Source organism: Mustela erminea, chromosome 19 (assembly GCF_009829155.1).
Source record: "Mustela erminea isolate mMusErm1 chromosome 19, mMusErm1.Pri, whole genome shotgun sequence".
NCBI lineage: Eukaryota > Metazoa > Chordata > Mammalia > Carnivora > Mustelidae > Mustela > Mustela erminea.
In genome coordinates, this window is record NC_045632.1 from 31,262,877 (window position 1) to 31,284,209 (window position 21,333).

Below are 21,333 nucleotides of genomic sequence, written 5' to 3' on the forward strand. Positions count from 1 at the left end.
GCTAAGTAAAATAACATCCCAGGAGGTTAAATGGCTTGAACGTAATACCATAGGCCGGTGGCAGAGAAATAATAGAACACATGCATACAGCTTGACTCCTAGCCGAGTCCTTTTTTCATTAAACTACATGGCTCATTATTAGGTTGTTTTATATTTTCTGGCTAGGACAAATTACTAATGAGGTCAAGGTTGTGAATTCAATTATTTTACTGACCAATTAGGCTTACACAGGAAAAAAAATTGTTTAGTGGTCATAGCATACATTCCTCATTCTGATAGGACACGTGTGTGTTACTGGTCAGAAAAGGAATCAGGCAAGTGAGTCATAGGTTTTGAAAAAAGACACTATCATGACTCAAAAATGAACTCAAAGTAAAAGCCCCAAAACACAGCAGGTCAGTGGGTCATTAAAACAAAGTCCACTGAGTGGAAACTGAACTAGAATCACCCCTTTAGGATGCATTCTAAGCCCCCACTCCCGCCTGACCCCCTATCTTCTTTCTTCCATAGCTATCTCAGCTTTTCATTTAACCTAGAACATGAATATGAATCCAGGCTTGTTGAAGCTTACAAATGGGAAGGTACGTTTTTGTTTTTAATGCCACACATTCAGAAGATAGTCAAGTGTTTCTGAACAAGAAGGAATGAAAGACTATCTACTCTTAAGAAGTTATCCCAGCAAAAATTTTATGCACACAAATCAAGGGACAATGTTTCTTCAGAAACAGTAGGGACTCTGAAATAGAGATTCTAGACCCATCCAAGCTAAGTTAAATATGTTCCAGATATTGAAGTGATGTTTTCATTAGTAAACTCCAAAACTTAATGGAACATGCATTCTAACAAGTTAGACTAGCTAATTACTTTATCAAAATTTCATTTTAAACTAAGGCATTTAAAAAACAGATGCTTTGGCCATTTGCTTATTACACTATAAATATTAAACCAGAAATTATTTATAGACATGCTATACTCATGGCACTCTTCGCTATTAGATCTTTCTTTCAAATAGCAACTTCAGACATAATAAACACTCATCATCTTTTTGGTTTATTATTCTAGTTTGTAAGATTTTCCATTTTTAAAAATTGTATTTATTTACAACCTGCCTTGTTCCAAAAAAGATTCCAGGTGGAGTTTTCAATTAAGTTTGCAAAAAAGCATATCCTCCAAACTTTACAGTGTCAGGAGAAAAAGCTAAAAGCTTTTTATCATAACCTTTTAATTTTATCCTCTTGCTTGCGGGCATGCTGTTTAAGCAAAATGTTCTCATCATGCAGACGCAAAAATCTGTCTTCCAGTTCCTCACGACTGATACGTGACACTGCCTGGCGAGACCTCATTGTCCGTGTTGTTGAAGTTTCTGTAAAAATGCCAAGGTAATTAGTAGTGGGATTACTTAAAATAGTCTCTAAAAATTGTAACTGTTGATATTAATATAATCTCCGATGCACTCATCTCTTTTACTTTGTGACCCACAAGTAAGATTGTTTTAGAAAATGTTATAGCATTGTTTATATCACCAATCAGAGAGAACAATAATTTTTTCTATTAAAAGTTTACATGCAATACTAAGGATTTGAGTAATAACAGTATCCATTCAAAATGGTATTTAAATAACCATTCTTTAAGAATGTAAGATGGAACTCTGATTCAATAAGACCTTTCAACTTACATGTTCAATGTTGAAAAAAACAAATTAAAAGTCAGATTATCTAAAAGTTGTTTTTTTTTTTAAACAGAGGTAAGAGTTTTAACAATAATTTGGTGAACATAAAATATTTTTCAGAGCTATGTATGGGTTCTGGGTTCTAGAAAATAAACTGTAAAATTTGCAAGTACAAACAACAAACCTTCAAAAATCATTTATAACCTTTCTTATATATTTTTAAAGGACTTTCATACCTTTTAGCCTATGTATATGATTTTTTACATATGCTTAAATTTAGTATTTTCCATGTCACTAATTTGCAATCATCATCCAAAAGAATCAACAAATGGACAAAGGTTAAAGCCCCTATGATGGGTTACTGAGGGCAAGAATTTAACTTAAGGTAGCGAATTCGAATAAACAGCTTTATACAATTAACATTTATTTGTATGTGAATACCTGGTACTCCACCAAAGATCTAAAGCAAAGCTAACACATACTTTTTACGTTCAAAAATAAAACCTGTATAGTCAAATTTATCATTTTCAATGAACAATGCATTGACCACCTTTCTGTAGTAGTTCAAGGTTGCCAGTTGAATTGTTCTAATTAACGGTGGTAATAAGACACCTTAGTGGAATATATTTTATAAAACAGCCGTCTTAATGACAAATGCAGTAGCATGACAGCAGAGCTGACACGTTGTATACACAAACAAAAACACAGCTCTACACTCTGAATTGTTCCTCAAAGCAGTGCTTCTCATTCTCAATTTGAAAGTGATATTTTAGCTCTAGGGTAACCACTAAGTGATAAAAGGATAAAGGAAACCTTTAATGTATATTAATTTGATAAAACAAAGTCAGTATCACTTGGATAAACAAACCATTTTGAGATACTCTACTTGAAAGGCAAAAATTTTTAAATACGGCATTTCCTCCCCTATAAAATTTAAACATAAAGAAAAATTTTAATGGTGAATGTGATTTAAACCAGGCAATTCAGTTTGGAGGCTTGATACTCTCTGTGTAGTTTCTACTCATGTGTGGAATTTTAAAAAGATGATTTATAACAATTCTTTATCAGAACAGAGGGGGATTTTACATTTTCTATGAGCTGTTGATAATTGATGCATGCAGTAAAATACCATATGTTGTTCTAAATTCTCCATGTTCCTGTTTAGTCCAATCAAGAGCTATATAGTTACTTAAATGGCTTCGTTTGTAAGGATATCAGAAATACTTTAAATTAAAAGAAAAGAAGTTACTGATCAAAGTTCGTAACGATAATAAATAACAGCTGGCCATACCTTGTAACCCTCCCATTCCAGAGAGGTTTAGACCTATATCTTTCACAGGCAGGTCTCCTGCCGTCTCATCAGTGGGACGAGACATGGCCTGTCTGTGGAGAAAAGAAAATTCAAATAAAATCCTTCCAACATATAATGTTAACTATGCAATGGAAAGAACCAAATAAAATGAATAAAGCATTATGATTCTAACAGACATCTATTGCCCACATGTGCTGCTTGAAGAAGGGGAAAGCTTCTCTTTTAAAAGTAATACTACATTCAATCAGTGTTCCTTTCAACAATAAATTTCCTATAGTTTAAGTATATAGTTTCCTATAGTTTGCTTAAGAAATGAGGTAAGATTATCATTCTTCCTTCTTTTTTAATTTCTTGATCTGAACAAAAACAATTACCCCAAATTTAAGAAATACTTCTTCTCCATCCCCTACTCCCTTCTATCCCCCAAAGCAAGCAGGTATCTTGGAAAAAACCTAGTCGAAAAACCTGATTCAAATGCTTGTTCTATTGTTTACTAGCTAGTCAAGTCATGTAATCTGGCTGAGTTTCAGTTCCTTAATTTTTTTTTTGAAAAAGTCATTTTACTTTTCATACACACACACACACACACACACACATTATTTTTTACTTTTAAAGATTTTATTTATTTGACAGACAGAGATCACAAGTAGGCAGAGAGCCAGGCAGAGAGAGGGGGAAGCAGGCTCCCCACTGAGCAGGGAGCTGTTGCGGGGCTCGATCCCAGGACCCCAAGATCATGAGCTGAAGGGCAGAGGCTTAACCCACTGAGCCACCCAGGCTCCCCTATATATATATTTTTTTTAAAGTAAACTCTATCCCCAACACAAACTTTTGGACCCAAGATCAAAAGTCACGTGCTCTACTGAAAACTTAGCCAGCCAGTTGCCACATTTCCTTAACTTTAAAAATGGAGAAGAGGTATCTTATAGAGTTATTCTAAGAGTGAGATGGTAAATCAAAAGCAGTTAGCATATTTGCCTGGGATGTCAGTATTACTTGAATATTAATTTTTAACTTGGTGTACAAATGAGTGGGTAGGTCTCAGTTTTGTGAAAGATGTTTCATAAACTGACCAGCTGAATTTGTTTTTGTTCTGTCCTTTCTTTGTTGCCATGAGGCCTAGTCCCAGGGCTTCCTACCTCAACATACAAGCTGTCCAGTTAATTCTGGCATCTTTACAGTTTCTATTCTTCAGAGATGCACCACAATAACTCAGTTTTGTACGCGGATATAAATGGTCTGTGCATGTCTAGGATATGGAAAAAAAAAAGAGTTTATATTTTATTTCAAACCACCCCAAGAGCCAAATGCAAACAAAGTGAAGGTGCCCTAAGGCAGAGTTTCTCAATCTTTAGAATGTTGGGCCTAGAATGTAAAGTCCAAGAGAATACCCAGTTTGTCTTGTGCACCTCTGTATGGTATTCTCAGAGGCCAACACAGAGCTTGGCACATAGCAGGCATTCGCTAAATAGTTGCTGAATGAATGGAATCCATGGAGCTTGAGGGTCTGTAGACCCAAGAGATGGTTTTTAAGATCTTGTATGCATCTATGTGTATATGCAATATCTTTAGAGAAAGGGCTCCTAACCTTTATTATAACTCGTCAAAGGTGGAGAATCACTGCATTCAGCTGTGGCATTAAACAACGAACAGACATATACTTGAGGGATCACTTTTTACTTCTTTTGGCAACACTGCTACAGGAACGATCAGTTTTAGGAACCAAATCATCAAGCAGTTTAAACACAAGACACTTGTGAAAATGGTAACTCCGCCATGATAGAGTTACAGTAGCTTTTATGATAATGGTAGTGGGATTAACATTTACTGAATGCTTACTAAAATGTGCCGGGGCTCTTCTAAGTGCTCCGTTAACGTGCATTAATCAAGTATCTCACAATATCCCTATGAGGTTGTTACTCAAATGATTCTTACTTTACAAATGAAAAAAAGAAAAACAAAAACAAAAAAACCCAAGAGGCAGCTTTGGTAACTTGTCCAAGGTCACACATTTAAGTAGGAGTTGTCTGGTCATATTTTTGATTGTCTTGACTGGGAAGGTGGAAGGCAGTGTTACTGGCATCTAGAGGCCAGAGACGAATTTAAATATCCTGCAGTGCACAGGAACCTCAACAAAGAATTATGTGGCTCCAAATGTTAAGAGCGCTGAGATGAACAAACCCTGTGCAGTGCTGTCACAGATCTTCGTCATCAACTAATGTTATCCCTCCTTGCTCACCATGCTCACTCAACACTCCTTTAGGTTCCTCAAAGCCATGGAACCCTCGCCTTGCTCAAAGCCTTCGCATCAGCTGGCTCCGCATCCTCTGGGGTTCGGCTCAAATGTCCCTTCCTCAGAGATGCTTTCCCTGATCACCCGCTGTCAGAGTACTCTTCCTCCCAAATTCATCACTGTTTCTTACCGTCGTAGCAATCATCATTACCTAAAATTTCTTATCTGTTCACTAGCTCATTTCTACTTCGTCTCCACTAATAAGGTATAAGCATCTCGGGACGGGTATCAGTCCTATTCACAGCGGTAGGAAACAGTGTCTGGGGCAAGGCGGGCACAGAGATTAATATTTACTTCATGATTAAATGAATACCTGGCATTGAGACTAACACGGTAAACAGGAACTCCGTCTTTATGTGGTTAATAGCCTATGGGGGTAACCAGACGATAAACAAATAATTGTAAATAATTAAGCAAACAATAGGCCATTCGGGAGGCTTAAGGGTCCACCAATCAACTCTTAAACCAGGGCTAATGAAAGAACTGGGTTTATGTGCCCTTCTACTTGAGGTACTTGGATAGGCACGGCAATGATCATCAACTCTCATCACCTAGGGTTTCAGGGTAGGATGTAAAATTTCAAACCGGTGCTGGGCGTGGGGATAATGGGCGGGCTGTGATTCAGGCCTGGGTATGTGGTGTCTCGTGTCGGGCTGCTTTTCACGCGAGCAGAACTCTAAGGCCTTCTCTCGGACACAGGGCAGACCCCAGGACCCCGACCCGTGCTGCACGTAGAGGGTGGGCCACCTCTGCGCCCCTTGACTCCCCGGGAGTACTCACCGCCACTCTCTCCCCGCGGCTAGCTACCGTTGCTATAGCGCCGACGGCGTGTTGGGCGCCTGGCGGAGAGGAGCACGGGAAAAACATGGCAGGCTCCGTTGCCTCCTGGGAAATGTAGTTTTTCTCCTGCTCTCACCCGCCCGCTCGCTGCGTAGATTTCGGCCCTGGGAAATTCTCTTGCCCCAAACCCCGAGGCGCTCTCGAGCTTCGCCGCCTTGCATCTTGGGAATGGTAGTTCTCGTGGATCTGACGGAGAACGGCGCTGGACGGGAGCAGGATGCCGAGAGAACTACAAGCAGGAGGCGGGGTCCAGGGAGAGGGATCTACGCGGCTAGCAGTGGCGAAGACGGCTGTAGCGGCAGCATGAAGCGGACCCCGACCGCCGAGGAACGAGAGCGCGAAGCTAAGGTATGTCGGCCTCTCCGCGGTCTGGGATCCTTCGTGTACTTGTAGCTAGGGGCCGGGAGCTGGAAGGGTTTGGTTGCATGGCCAGCGGACGCACAGTCTTAAGCCACGGGATGACAGGGCCTTGTCAGTAAAGGAACCAGAGACATTGGGGGATACACACATTCATGCTGGTCAGGATGCGGGCCTAGTCGTGTTGGATCTGCTCACCGGTGAGAGTCACGACACCCATTTCCTTTCCCTGCTTTTCTTGGTCTTTGTAGCTACCCTGATGCCTCAGTTTACCGGACTGTGATCATCACAGATGTTCTTTCTCTTAGTAATGGTTTCCTAGGACTGAGATTGGTTCAGATGAAGTATCTGTGCGGTCAGATGTGTTTATTGGGAACAGTTGTCTCAGTGGCTGCCTGTTGTGATCTGTGTCTTCAGCACAGAGGAGATCAATCTAACTACAATCCTGTTTTCCACCTTTGGAGTTTCGCTTCTGATAGTTGCTGTTGCATAGGTGGCAATAATAAGATCTACGGTGACTTCCTTTTTTTTTTTTTAAAGCATTTATTACATCTCAGGATCTACATTAAGTTGGTAAAATTTATAGTATTTCATGTTGTTACCATAGCAGATAGATATTATGCAGATGGGGTAATAACAGTCCTGTTTTACAGCTGAAGACTTAAGGTTCAGAAGAATTGAGTGTTTTCCTTTCTCTCACTTCCCAAATCAAGTTCTTTTGGTTTGTTTACACATGTCTGTGACATGTCCATTTTTTCTGTCTCCACCACCTTGGACCAAGTTTCCATTATCTCTTTAATGGATGTTGCAATAGTCTCTGTGTTGGTCCACTCTTATTCTTCACCCTAACAACTCCCTTGTCCTCTTTCTTCCACACAACCAGTCCCTTGCACACTGTGGAGAGTGGTCTTTTCAAAGTGCAAATCTAATTATGCCCCCCCCCCCCCCGCCAACCACCTGTTTAAAAATCTCCCATGATGTTCTGTTGCTCTTCGGAGAAAGAGAAGACTTCACATGGCCTGCAATGTCTTGCATGGTTTGGACCCTGCGTGTTCCTACAGCCTCATGAGACATGACACTTTCCCTGCTCTCTACCCGTCAGCCACTTTGTCCTTCTTAAAAGGCCCTCTTTCCTGCTTTATCTGGTTACATAGCCTTTACCCGTGCTGCTGTATTGTCTACTCTATATTAGGCAAATATTAGAAGTACGGACCAATGGGAACTAAAACAGACACAGTTCTTGCGCTTGTAGAATTTAGAATCGTGCAAGTGAGTTTGTCTTCGGGCAGTACTTCTGTGGATTTAAAATATAAAATCTGGGGGTGTCTGTGGGTGGGCACAGTTGGTTAAGCATCTGCCTTTAGCTCGGGTCATGGTGTTGGGGTCCTGGGATCGATCCCTGCATCAGGCTCTGTTCAGTTGTGAGTCTGCTTCTCCCTCTCCTTCTGTGATCTTGCTTGCTCTCACTCTCTCTCAAATAAATACATGAAATCTTAAAAAAATACATATACAAAATCTGTCCTATAATGACCCGAGTTATAACGAGGTTTCACCAGGGACCTGAAATTTTCATGCTAGAGTCTGCCTGTGATATGGACAGTATATTAAAGACGGATTCAGAGAGGAGAGGATCCTTCTGAATTAGTCTACAACAGTGCTGAGAAAGAGATGAATGTCAGCCAATGGCATTGTGTATGTTTTAGCTTTATGTTTATGTTACTCATTCTGTTGATTTATTGAGCATCTATTATTTGCTGACACTGGAATTATGACTTAAACTAAGATAGAATCCCTGTGCAAAGGAGCTTTTACTCTACTGCAACCTTACCCTTTGCCTGTGAGATAATGACTCATGTCATCACTTTTATGGAGTGGAAACCAAGGCTTGAGGAAATCATGACTTGCCCAAGGCCACTTAGTTGCTGTGTGGAACTAGGACTCAGAACTAGGTCTTCTGACTTAAAGCTTTTTTCCACTTTCAACATGTGAAACACATTGAATTGGTAGAGCAAGTTATCTTCCTCTTTACTTTAAAGAATTCCTTTGATACTTATTTAAATTTGCATATGAACATGTTACTGGTTAGAACAAAGTATAGGCAATTAAGTTTTAAAGGTTAAACAGAAAATGGTCAGTTATTCATGAACTTTCTTATTTTCTAATTGACTTTATTGAGGAATAATTTATGTACAATAATTTGCACACATTTATAGTGTACAGTTTGACGAGTTGTAACAGGTGTATACACTTGTGACACCCCCATCATAGTTGACATAGAGAACCTCTCAATCCCTTCTAGAAATTTCATCTTGATTTGCGGTCAGTGTCTCCCCCACCTTGGCTCCCAAGCAGCCATCAATAATGTTTTCTGTTACTGTAGACGAGTCTGTATTTTCTAGGATTTCATATAAATGGAAACAAACTGTGTGTACTGTTGAGTCTGTCTACTTCCACTCAGCATTTTTGAGATTTTTGAGATTCATTCATGTTGTTCTGTGTATCAGTAGTTCTTTACTTTTTATTGCTGAGTGATGATTTACTGTATGGTTTTACCACATATTGTTAATTCATTCACCTGTTGCTGAAGTACATTTGGATTGTTTCTGGTTTGGGGCTGATTATGTAAAAAAGCTGCTATGACCATTCACGTATAAGTCTTTGTCTTTGTTTCTTTCGGATAAGCACTCAGGAATCCAATTGCTCAGTTCTATGTAAGAAACTGCCAAAGTGATTCTGCCACTTGCATTAGTTTCCTAGGGCTGCCTGAGCAAGTTCCCATGAACTTGGTGTCTTAAAACAACAGACATTTATTCTCTCTTAGTTCTAAAGGTAAGTCTGGATGCAAGGGTTTCACAGGTCATGGTCTCTCTGCAGGCTCTAGGGGGAGAATCCTTCCTTGCTTCTTTTAGCTTCTGGTGACTTCTTGGTTTGGGCAGCAAACCAATTGGCTTCTGTGTTCCCACGGCCACCTTCTCAGTGTTTTGTGTGTATGTGTCAAATTTCCTTCTCCTTTCTCTAGTAAAGACACTGGTCGTTATATTTAGGGCTTACCCTAAATCCAGGATGATCTTAATCTCAGGATGCTCAGTGTAATTACATCTACAAAGACCCTTTTTCCAAATAAGATCACATTTACAACAACCGTGGGTTAAGATTGGACATATCATCTCGGGGGATGTTATTCATACCCAGTACACCATTTTATATCTTCCGCAGCTGTGTGTGAGAATTCTAGTTGTTCCATGTCCCCACTGATATTTAGTATTGTCAGTCTTTAAAATTTTAGCCATTCTAGTGGCTATGTAGTGGCATCTCCTCGTGGCTTTAATTTGCATCTCAGTGACGACTAATGAAGCTGAGTATTTTTTTTAAAAAGCTTTGGACATATAACTTATGCACTATAAAACACACCTCTTTTAAGGGTACAATTCAGTGATTTCTGAAATATTCACAGAGTTGTGCAATAATCACCATAATTTCATTTTGGAACATTTCCATCATCTCCCAAAGAAGATATATATTCATTTGTAGGTTATTCTCCATTCCACCTCTTGTCCCTAGGCAGCCACTGATCATTCTCTGTTCTCCAAAGTTGCCCTTTCTGGAGATTTCATGTAAATGGAGTCAGACAATATGTTGATCTTTTGTGTTTATTATTAAATAGTATCGTATTCCAATGTATGAATATACCATCTTTTATTTAATCCATTCACCAATTGATGGATATATGGGTTTTTTATACTTTTTGGCTATTATTAAAAATGCTGCTGTGAACATTCATATTCTCCTTTTCGTATGGACACGTATTTTCCTTTCTCTTGGGTAGAGGCCTAGGAGTGGAATTGCTGGTCATGTGGTAAATCTGTATTTAACTTTTTTTTTTTTAAGATTTTATTTATTTATTTGACAGACAGAGATCACAAGTAAGCAGAGAGGCAGGCAGAGAGAGAGGGGGATGCAGGCTCCCCGCTGAGCAGAGAGCCCGATGTGGGGCTCGATGCTTGGCTCAATCCCAGGACCCTGAGGTCATGACCTTAACCGAAGGCAGAGGCCTAACCCACTAGGCCACCCAGGCGCCCCTGTATTTAACATTTTAAGAGACTGCTGTACTGTTTCTTTGGTCTCAAGGTTTGAGTCCTTCCCAGATTTTTCTGTTGAAACCCTAATCCCCAAGGTCATGGTATTGGGAGGTAGGGCCTTTTGGAAGTGATTAGGTGATTAGGAATGGGATTAGGGCCTTTATGAAAAAGGCCTGAGAGAGCTCCTCATCTCTTCTGCATCTCTTATGCGAGGACACAGAAGTTTGGAGTCTTCAGCGTGGAAGAGAATCCTCCCTAGAACCCTACCATGCTGGTACCAATTTCTTGGACTTCCAGCCTCCAGAACTATGAGCAACACATTTCTGCTGTTTATAAGCCACGTAGTCTGTGGTATTTTGTTAGAGTATCCCGAATGGACTAAGACATTGTTTTCCAGTGTGGGTGCGCCATTTTGTTTCCACCAGCAATGCTTGAGGGTTCCAATTTCTTTCTTTCTTTTTTTTTTTTAAAGATTTTATTTATTTATTTGACACAGAGACAGAGATCACAAGTAGACAGAAAGGCAGGCCGGGGAGCGGTGGGGTGGTGGGAAGCAGGCTCCTTGCTGAGCAGAGAGCCTGATGTGGGGCTGGATCCCAGGATCCTGAGATCATGACCTGAGCCGAAGGCAGAGGCTTAACCCACTGAGCCACGCAGGCGCCCCAGGGTTTCAATTTCTTCACATACGTGTCCTCCTGTTACTATCTTTTAGATTTTAGCCATCTTCAACGGTGTGAAGTATATCTCATAGTGGCTTTTAAAAAATTTTATTTATTTATTTATTTATTTTTAAAGATTCCATTTATTTATCTGACAGAGAGAAATCACAAGTACACTGAGAGGCAGGCAGAGAGAGAGAGAGAGAAGGAAGCAGGCTCCCCGCTGAGCAGAGAGCCCAACGCGGGACTCGATCCCAGGACCCTGAGATCATGACCTGAGCTGAAGGCAGCGGCTTAACCCACTGAGCCACCCAGGCGCCCTAAAAAAATTTTTTTTAAAGATTTTATTTATTTGGGATAAAGTGAGTATGTGAGAGAGAGCATGAGCGGGGAGAGAGTGGGAGGGCTGAGGGAGAGGGAGAAGTAGGCTCCCTGCTGAGCAGAGAGCCAGACACTGAGCTCCATCTCAGGACCCTGGGATCATGACCAGAGCAGAAGGCAGGTGCTTAACCAACCCAGGGAGCGCTCCTTGTGGCTTTGATTTTTATTTCCCTACCGTGTAATGATGCTGAGTTTGTCTTGTGTTTATTGACCATGTATCTATTTGTTTTTGTGAGATGTCTGTACAAATCTTCTGCCCATCTTTTGAGCTGGTTTTCTTCTTAATAGTAAGTGTTATGAGTTGTTTGTATTTTCTAAGTGTCAGTTCTTTGTCGATGGTATGTACTGTGAACATAGTTTTCCAGTCTTTTAGTTTGCTAAATGGTTTTTTGAAGAGCAAAAGTACTTAATTTTGATAAAGGTCTAATTTATTGATATTGCTTTTTATGATTAATGCTTTTTGTGTTCTATCTGTGAAATCGTTACCTATCCCAAGGTCACAAAGATTTCTTGTTTGCTTTTTAAATTAAACTCGATCATCCCCATAATGGGTAAATATTACTTTTGGTTTTTCTTTTCTCTTTGAAATAACTTAGATTGTGTTTTTTTTTTCTTGTGATTGCTTAGGCTGTAGATTTTTATACAGCGTCCAAGTCCGGTGGGTGAATGCAAAGGCTGGACTAAATATTATCTAGCTTTTCCAGATCACGTTTATTTAATCTGTGTTAAAGCCTAGGAATGCACCAAAGCATATTCATGCATTTTTAAAATGAGTTTTTCTTGTAAGACATACAGTGGCATGGTCCCGATCAGTATTTGGTGGCCCCAATGGGAACCATGGCCTTTAAAATTTCCTTGCCGTTGGGATGGACGGTTGGCAGCCCATGCTTCAGTTTCTCCAGCCAGAAAATGGCGTCAAGCAAGGCTTCTAATGTGTATTCCTGTGAGGGTCCAGCATGATGAGGTTTGGCCCCTGCCAGGGACACAGTATTTACAGCTTGGAATGAGTGCTGTTGTCCGAAGGGCCCTCTTACTGATACAGGGCTGCCCCCATGTTTTTGCTTTTCACAGATGACCTCTTTGTTGTTTGAAAATAATTTAAAATTCATAGAAGAGCAGCAAGAATAGCACAGAGAGCCCTCACAGGCCTACCGTGCAGGTGCACAACTTGTTAACACATTGCCACATTTGTTTTTTTGCTTTCTCTCTTCCTATATATACACACATGAACCATTATTATTATTACTATTGTTTTTAGAGATTTTATTTATTTATTAGAGAGCGAGTGAGCATGAACCAGGAAGTGGCAGAGGGAGAGGGAGAAACAAGCTCCCCACAGAGCAAAGAGCCCCCGATGCCAGGCTCGATCCCAGGACCCTGGGGTCATGACCTGAGCTGAAGGCAGAGGCTAAACTCACTGAGCCACCCAGGCACCCCTATTATTTTTTCAATGAACCATTACAGAGGAAGTTGCAGACACCTTAATGTTCTTTTACTCCTGAATACTTCAGTATTTATTTCCTAAGAACAAGGACACTTTGTTGTATAGAAACACAGTCAGTTTTCATGTTCAAAAAAATTAACATTGATAAAATACTCTTATTCCAAAGTCCATATGTAAATTTTGCTAATTGTCCTAAGGATATCTTTTATAGCTTTTTTTCCCCCCCTTAGCCCAGGTTCTATTCTAGGACCACACATCACCTGTAATTGTCATGTGTTTGGTTTCTTTTAACCTCCTTTAATCTGGTCTACTTAATTTGGTTCCTTATGCTTTCTTTCATGACATTGACATTTGGGATGAATAAGGCATTGTTGACATTTGGGATGAGTATAGGCTGTTTGTTTTGTATGCTCTCCCAGTATTCTTATTTGTCTTGATACTTCCTGATGAGAAGAATCACATTATGCATTTCTGGCATGTATATTTTTGCAGAAACACGGGGCTAGATTAGAGATCACACATTTACAACTCACATATTCGTCCTGCCTGTAGATGTGTTTTCCTTGGCCCAAACTATGTTTGAGAGTTTTCTGAATTATTTTCTGATACAGAGTGGAGATAAAAATCTGTCTAGCTTTCTGGTAAAATGAGACTCTGGCAACACTGGGCTTGTCCTGCACTCACTGGAGCCGAAGAGTGGCTGCCCCTTTAGAGGGGGAAATGGACTTTCCATTTGCCACTCTCCAGCTTTGCGCCTTAGCAGGTCAGAGTATGGGGCTTGTGAGCTAGTGTCTTGCATTCAAGTCCTGCTCCATCAGTGTTTGGGGCAAGCGGCTTCATTGCCCTGAACCTTAAGTTCTTCACCTATAAAATTGTGATATTTATGGTCATTGTGAGGATTAAGTGAGATATATGGAAAGCATCTAGAACATTCGTGGCCCATATTAAAAATAAAAGTAGTTGTTACCACCATCATGTCATTGGCACCAAAGTTACCACCTATCTGATCCCTGTAGATATTTTAGGCTATGTTCAGGATATTCCTTTGGTACATGGACATCAGCTGTCCAACTGGACAGATTTTCTCAACTGGGGGTTCTACTGACTTCTGTGCATCCCAAATGGTATAAACTATGTACTGCTCTTGGGAGAATTGAGAAAATAGTCATTCAAACCATTTTGAATGACTATTCATTCAGTGGTTCAGTGGTTTGAATGCCTATTTTCTGTGTTCTGTGGTTCAGATCAGAAATCTGGTTAAGTGCCAGGTAGCATACAGGGGACTAGGGGCAGGCGGGAAAATATGGCAGATTTGGTTCCTTGGAACTGACTGCCTTTCCATGAAAGGAAACAGTAGAGTGGTAAGTTTTATCATGGAGCAAGGAGCGTGACGGTCATATGGACGTCATTGGAATTCCTTCCAAGATTGTTTAACCTCATCTTGGGGTCATGGAATTCCTAAGATCTGTCTAAGGATGTATCCTTATGAGAGACCTGAGACTCCTTTAGAAGTTGTTCAGAAATATTAGACCTGTTCTTTTCCCTAATTCCAGCTTGGTTAACACAGTGTTATATTAGTTTCAGGTGTGCAGTGTAGTAATTCAGTAATTTTTTTTTTTTTAAAGATTTTATTTATTTATAGGCAGAGAAGCAGGCAGAGAGAGAAGGAGGAAGCAGGCTCCCTCTGAGCCGAGAGCCCGATGCGGGGCTTGATTTCAGGACTCTGGGATCATGACCTGAGCCGAAGGCAGAGGCTTTAACCCACTGAGCTACCCAGGTGCCCTGTAATTCAGTAATTCTGTATATTATGGTAAATGTGCTCTTAATCCCCTTTACCTGTTTCACCCCCCCACCCCCAACTTCCCCTCTGGTAACCATCTGTTTGTTCTCAGTACTTCAGAGTCTGTTTTATGGTTTGTCTGGTTTTTTCCTTTTTTCTTTTGTTTTGTTAAATTGCACACATGAGTGAAATCATACAGTATTTTTTTCTTTTCCGACTGACTTGTGTTTTGCTTAGCATTACACTCTCTAGCTCATCCATGTTGTTGCAAATGGCAAGATTTTGATCTTTTTACTGGCTGAATAATATTCCATTGTATAGCTACACCAGATCTTTTTTTTTTTTTTTGGGAGTAACCTCCATGCCCAGTGTGGGGCTTGAACTTGTGATCTGGAGATTAAGAATTTCATGCTATTCTGACTGAGCCAGCCAAGTGCTCCTCTACCACATCTTCTTTATCCGTTTATCTGTGGGCACTTGGGCTGTTTCCATAATTTGGCTATTGATGGTGCTGTAAATACCGTGTAAACATGTATTTACATGTAAACATGTACATACATGGTTCATATATCCCTTTGAATTAGTGTTTTTGTATTTTTTGGGTAACTGTCCAGTAGTGCGATTACTGGCTCATAGGATAGTTCTAATTTTAATTTTTTGAGGAATCTCCATATTGCTTTCCATAGTGGCTGTACCAGCTTGTATTCCCACCAGCAGTGCAAGAGGGTTCTTTTTTTTCCCACATTCTCGTCAACACTTGTTTCTTGTGTTGTTGATTTTAGCCATTCTGGCAGGTGTGAGGTAATATCTCATTGTATTTTTGCTTTGCGTTTTCCTGATGATTAGTGATGTCGAACATCTTTTCATGTGTCTGTTGGCCATCTGGATGTCTTCTTTGGAGAAACGTCTGTCATATCTTCCACCCATTTTTTAATTGGATTATTTGTTTTTTGGGTGTCGAGTTTTAAAAGTTTTTTATGTATATTGGGTACTAACCCTTTAGTGGTTATGTTATTTGCAGACATCTTCTTCCATTCAGTAGGTTGTCTTTTAGTTTTTAGGTTTTTTTTTCTCCAAAGGTTTTATTTACTTATTAAATTTGCCAGAGAGAGCGAGAGAGTGTGAAAGGACAACCAGGGAGAGCAGCAGGCAGAGGGAGAAGCAGGCTCCCCGCTGAGCAAGGAGCCCAATGCAGGACTTGATCCCAGGACCCTGGGGTCATGACCTGAGCAGAGTCAGATGCTTAGCACACTGAGCCACCCTGATGTCCTGGCTGTCTTTTAGTTCTTTCGATTGTTTCCATTGCTGTGCAGAAGCTTTTTATCTTGATGTCGTCCCAATAGTTTATGTTTGCTTTTGTTTCCCTTGCCTCAGGAGACACATCTAAAAGGAAGTTGTTATGACCCTGTCAGAGAGATTACTGCCTATGCTCTCTTCTAGGATTATTATGGTTTCAGGTCTCACATTTAGGTCTTTAATCCCTTTTGAATTTAATTTTGTGTTTGGTGTAAGAAAGTGGTCCAGTTCATTCTTTTGCATGTTGCCGTCCAGTTTTCCCAACACCATTTGTTGAAGAGACTGTCTTTTTTCCCATTGCATTATCTTGCCTCCTTCGTCAAAGATTAATTCACCTTATAATCGTGGGTTTATTTCTGGGCTTTCTATTCTGTTCCATTGATCTATATGTCTGTTTTTGTGCCAGTGCCATAGTGTTTTTGGTAAGTACAGCTTTGCAGTATGACTTGAAATCTGGAATTGTGATAAGTCCAGCTTTTTCTTTTTCAAAAGTGCTTTGAGGGGCACCTGAGGGGCACCCGAGTGGCAGAGTTGGTGGAGTGTCCAGTTCTTGGTTTTGGCTCTGGTTGGGGTCTCAGGCTTCCGAGATCAAGCCCCATATTGGGCTCCGTGCTCAGTGCACAGTCTCCTTGGGATTCTCCCTCCCTCTGCCCTTCCCTTTCCCCCAAATAAATGAATAAATCTTAGAAAAAAATTGCTTTGGCTATTTGGAGGTTTTTTTTTGTTTTTTTTCCATTTGTTTCCATAAAAATTTTAGGATTCTTTGTTCTAGTTCTGTGAAAAATGCTGTTGTTATTTCGGTAGGGTGTTAGAGCCATTCTTTAGTCAGGGAGCGAAAAGGTGTAGATGTTGAAATCCAAGCTAGTTTCAAGGGTTCTTATGTTGTCTTGGGTAAGTTCATCTTTTTAAAAAAATACTGAAAATGGAACAGTTTAGATTTGTTACTGAGACGATTATATGCATTTAATAGGAACATAATAATTTTAAGTAATGTACATTTGTATCAGTGAAGGAATATATCCAGGATAAACTTGTTGTTTCAAATAAATATCATTAAAAAAGTCTGTTTTGGGTGGCAGTTGTCTTAATATCATTTAATAAGATATACCTTAAGTTATATGGTCTAAGGAGATGTAAATATAATAACTGAATAAAAGAAAGTTTGTTGTTTATGTATGTACTTATTAGGTCTTTTTACTTAGATTTATTTATTTATTTATTTATTTATTTATTTTCCAGTTCAGCGTTGGTTTATTTTGCCAGTCTATGAGTTGCTAACTTAAGAAACCAAATGTAGAACATTTTTGGTAGAGGCCAACGACCAGGGGACTTAAAAAATTAAAACTTCTCCTGGCAGATTCTACTCTGTGATTTTTTTTTTTCTACAAAAGTCTTTATTTTTTTGCTTGATCTCTCTTCCAGTGTGTGGGTCAACTTTCAATCACCGTTTTGTAGTTTTGATTGCCTTCTCTGGATAGAAGGGTTCGCTTATTTGTGCATGGCTTCCGAACCACTTTGTATACCTTCCTTGGAAAGTCAACTAGCTAAACCATTGAGTCACTGTGAATTCATATTACTTTGTATTATTTCCAGGTCTGTTTCTTAACCATATCAGCGTTGGTTTTGAAGACTAAATTTGCCATTTGAGAAAAGTCTTAGACACTTTAAACAACCATTAGCTTCTTTGAAGACAGCACTGGTGTGTGATTCATCCTTCTGTCTCTTCTGTATACCCTAGCAGAGGGTCTTACACACAGGAGACATTCGTAGGTATCTGTTAAAGAAAGATTGAATGGTTGAGAGCCTCCAGTGTCTGATCCAGGTTATGTGCGACCCTTAACAATGATCATTTTGGCTCTCTGGCTGCCAATTGGATTTCACTGGGGCTAAGTTTGGCAGTGTGGTTTTTGGTGTTTACACTGATGCCTCAGGAAACTAGAGACCCTGTCTGGTTAGTTTTGTTATTTCCCCATTCTATCCCTGGCACTTAACATAGTAAGTATTCCATACATATTCATCGAATGAATGAATGAATTCCCCAAAGCATCACCTGTTGTTGGTCATTAGGCTTTTCATCAGTGAGACCTGAAACAGAACCTGAAAGAAATAATGGAAAAGGGTTAAATACTTTATGAATTTTAAATTACTTGGCATAAGTGTAGGTACAGGTATTAATTTTGAGAAACAGGATTATTTTCAGCACATGCTTAGCAACTGCCCCCAATGGTTTTCTAGTGCTCGCTTTCACATTTAAGATGCTAGTTTACCCTCAAGGGTTAGTATGTTTTCAAGTTGTTAGTATATTAGGGTAGATTTCTTGATAAAGTTATATTTAAAGTGTGACTTTCTAACCTCTAGGAGACAAGAACTTTATAGTTGAGATGGTACTTTTGGAACCTTAAAGAAAGTTACAGTTCAGAGGTGGATTTAAAGTTCTGCTAACCACATTCACTTGACCTTCTGTTATGCACTGGTCTTGTATTATTTTACAAATCTGTCTCACCAGTGGATTTTTCCAGTGCAAGCCTGGAGGAATCTTGGGGGCTGTTGAGTTGGATCAGGAAATGTTCAGGAGATGAAGACTTGCATTGGTAGGAGCTTGTTTCCAAACCTTTGTCCTTGGCATTGTGTTTGTCTGCAAAGCCAGTGCTTGTTTGAAAGCTGACCCTTGACTAGGTGCTATAGGCTTGCATTTCTATTTATGCTACGAGCATCTGTCCTGTTGTCACGCACATCATTTATTTGCTCTGTAGTTTTGGAAAGGGCACGCTTGCAAAGTAACCATGCCTGCCTTGCTATTAAAGAACGGCCATATGGCTAAGTGACAGTCGAGACCTTTACGGGTGGTAGGAACCAAGTAGAAAACTCAGTCTGAAGGACCACATTCTGTTACATCTGGTCTGAGGTGGTGTGTTGTCAGGGCATGGGTGTTTTCATAATCGTTGGTGTTCAGAAAATTCTGCGCTCTGATTTCTGCACGAGTCCTGAGTGCCCTTTGGCACCTTCATTTAGTGACTGGAGCATTCAAGGCTGAGCCTCAAGGGCCATCATTTCTCTAATAATCATATAAAATGGGCTGATGTGGCCACCTTAACTCACGCTGCTGAATTGGACGTGATTAAAGTCTCAAAGCTGTATAAATATGGATTTTCTGTTTCTATGCACAGCAGTCCATTATCTCAGTGTTTTCCAGTTGGCCATTTTTTTTGGAAGACAGAAAATGGAACATTTTGTGGATTAACCCCCCCCCCCCCCCACCCCTCACCATCAGCACGAACATTCTGGTCCTGTTTTGTTTTGTTTTTGCTTGAGAATAGTACCGGACAAATGAATGCAAACATTCCAGTTTACGGGGCCCCTAGCCTGTTGTCCTGTCAATTTTGTTATTTAGGTAAATAGTGTGCAATTTATTTTTTTTTAAATTAAAAATTAAAAAAAAAATTTTTTTTGGTGGTTTGTTTTTGCAGACTCAGCAGCCAAGGTGCTGCCAAGCCCTTTTTGCTCTAGTCACATTATTGACTGCTAACACTATTAATGAGACAATAATTGGGAAATCGGAGTCATTGTTCTCCTAAAACCTCATCCTGGCCGTGGAAGCAGCCAGGCAGGGGCGGTTGCATATGCAGACGGCGAGGGAGGAAAGGATGAGTGGCCGGTGTGCCCAGCTTTTAAATTCATCAGACCCCTGCTGCTTAAATTGCCCCAGCTGTTAATGCTGGAACCATTACAGTAATGGACTCAGCAAATGAAGGAGAACGAAGACACGCACACTTTATTACCAGAGGGGCAATTTTCTCTTCATCTGTAATAGCAGCAGTGCCTCGTATTGATCAGACCATCAAGATACTAATCCTCTGTAAAATTACTTGTTATAACTGAAAATGTGTTAATCCAAATCAGTCTGTGTCCTGACTGTCTACTTACTATTGAATACAGACTATTAGATGGTTTATTTTTCATGATTTAAAGCCCTTGCCCTGGAAATGGTTGGCGTTTCCCTCGCAACACTGAGTGCTTAATCTTAGCTATAGCCCAGGGTTGTCTTTTTGTTTTAAACAGAACATCACCCACTTAATTAAGGAGTGAGTGTCTGTCTTGCTGTCTGAGTTATGCTGGTGTTTTATGTTCCTCTGGATTTATTAAGCATCTTGTTTTACATTCGGTCTGCGGTTTGTGCTGTAAATAAAAATAGGCCCATCTTGCACATATTAGAAATTTGCAGGTAGCAAATGTCAATAAGTACCAGGGATGGAAGGTTCTTTGATTTATATTTCAGGCCCCACGTTGTGCTTTGTCGATTGAACCCATAGGCAAGATGCATCCTGGTGTCTTCTGTGTAGCAGATGTGTTTTTGCATCGTTGTCTGAGAAAGTTTATGGTTATTTCTGCATCCTTGGTTCAGGAGATTGCTTTTTAGACAATGAGGCAGATCTCCTCCTCCTCCTTGTGTTTTGTGAAATGACTGCAGCTAGGAACTGTTAGAAGAAGACCTGTTCAAAACGGAGTTCTGCCTTCCTTAACGGTTGGGATTATAGGAATTACTCCCTACAATTCCCATCTTTTGCCAGTATAGCTGCTGCCTACTTTCTGTGTCTATCTGTATACATACTCAGATCCCTTCTAGGCGATAGTTGTATATATTCTCCCATATTGTCACTGCTCAGAGCATTTATTTGTAAGGCATTCTCCAAAGATACTTAATTAGTACTCCTTGTGTGACAGGAATTGCATTAGAGGCTGGAGATTCAAGGATGAATAAGATACAATTTTTGTCTTTGAGGACCTCTGCTCAGTAGGTCCATAGGCGTATGAATAACAAATGGTAGAATTCACTTGTGACTGTAGTTCCTGGGAGTGGATACCAGTTATGGGTGTAATAGTAAAATCAGCCTCATCGATTTTTTTTTTTTTTTTTTTTGAGGTGTTACCCAAAGCAGAACTTTGCAGCTTCACCACACTTTAATTTAAGACTTGCATCTGAATGATTCCTAGCTGTTGGGAAGAAATCTCTTCTTTTCTCCCTGGAGCCTTGTTTACTGCCCCCTGGAGACAGTCAAAGGAAGGATTTCCAAAACTGGTTTGATCAGTGACCACATTTTTGGATATGTGTACTTTCCCTGGAGACTGCTTTAAAAGGGGATATGTGTGCTTTCCCGTGGAGACTGCTTTAAAAGGCTCATTCGATTGTTTATGTTCCGACATCTATATTAGAAATCAGTCTTG

At 40.1% G+C, this 21,333-nt stretch overlaps 2 protein-coding genes across 4 annotated transcripts in view; one reads left to right on the forward strand and one right to left on the reverse strand.

Annotated features, from left to right (window-relative positions):
* Positions 1-6,143, reverse strand: part of RPGRIP1L (RPGRIP1 like) — a 126,979-nt gene extending 120,836 nt beyond the window's left edge. Inside the window, exons 1-4 of the mRNA XM_032324551.1 lie at positions 6,055-6,143; positions 4,121-4,230; positions 2,961-3,052; positions 1,219-1,363 (exon numbers count right to left, since the gene is read on the reverse strand). Coding sequence (XP_032180442.1) covers positions 1,219-1,363; positions 2,961-3,052; positions 4,121-4,230; positions 6,055-6,141 — 434 coding nt within the window. The 5' untranslated portion in view covers positions 6,142-6,143. The remainder of the gene's footprint in view (positions 1-1,218; positions 1,364-2,960; positions 3,053-4,120; positions 4,231-6,054) is intronic.
* A 124-nt stretch (positions 6,144-6,267) lies between these two features.
* The window catches only part of FTO (FTO alpha-ketoglutarate dependent dioxygenase), a 377,970-nt gene continuing 362,904 nt past the window's right edge, over positions 6,268-21,333 (forward strand). For all 3 annotated transcript variants that reach the window (XM_032324553.1, XM_032324552.1, XM_032324554.1), the window contains exon 1: positions 6,268-6,462. In XM_032324553.1, coding sequence (XP_032180444.1) covers positions 6,283-6,462 — 180 coding nt within the window. In that variant the 5' untranslated portion in view covers positions 6,268-6,282. The remainder of the gene's footprint in view (positions 6,463-21,333) is intronic.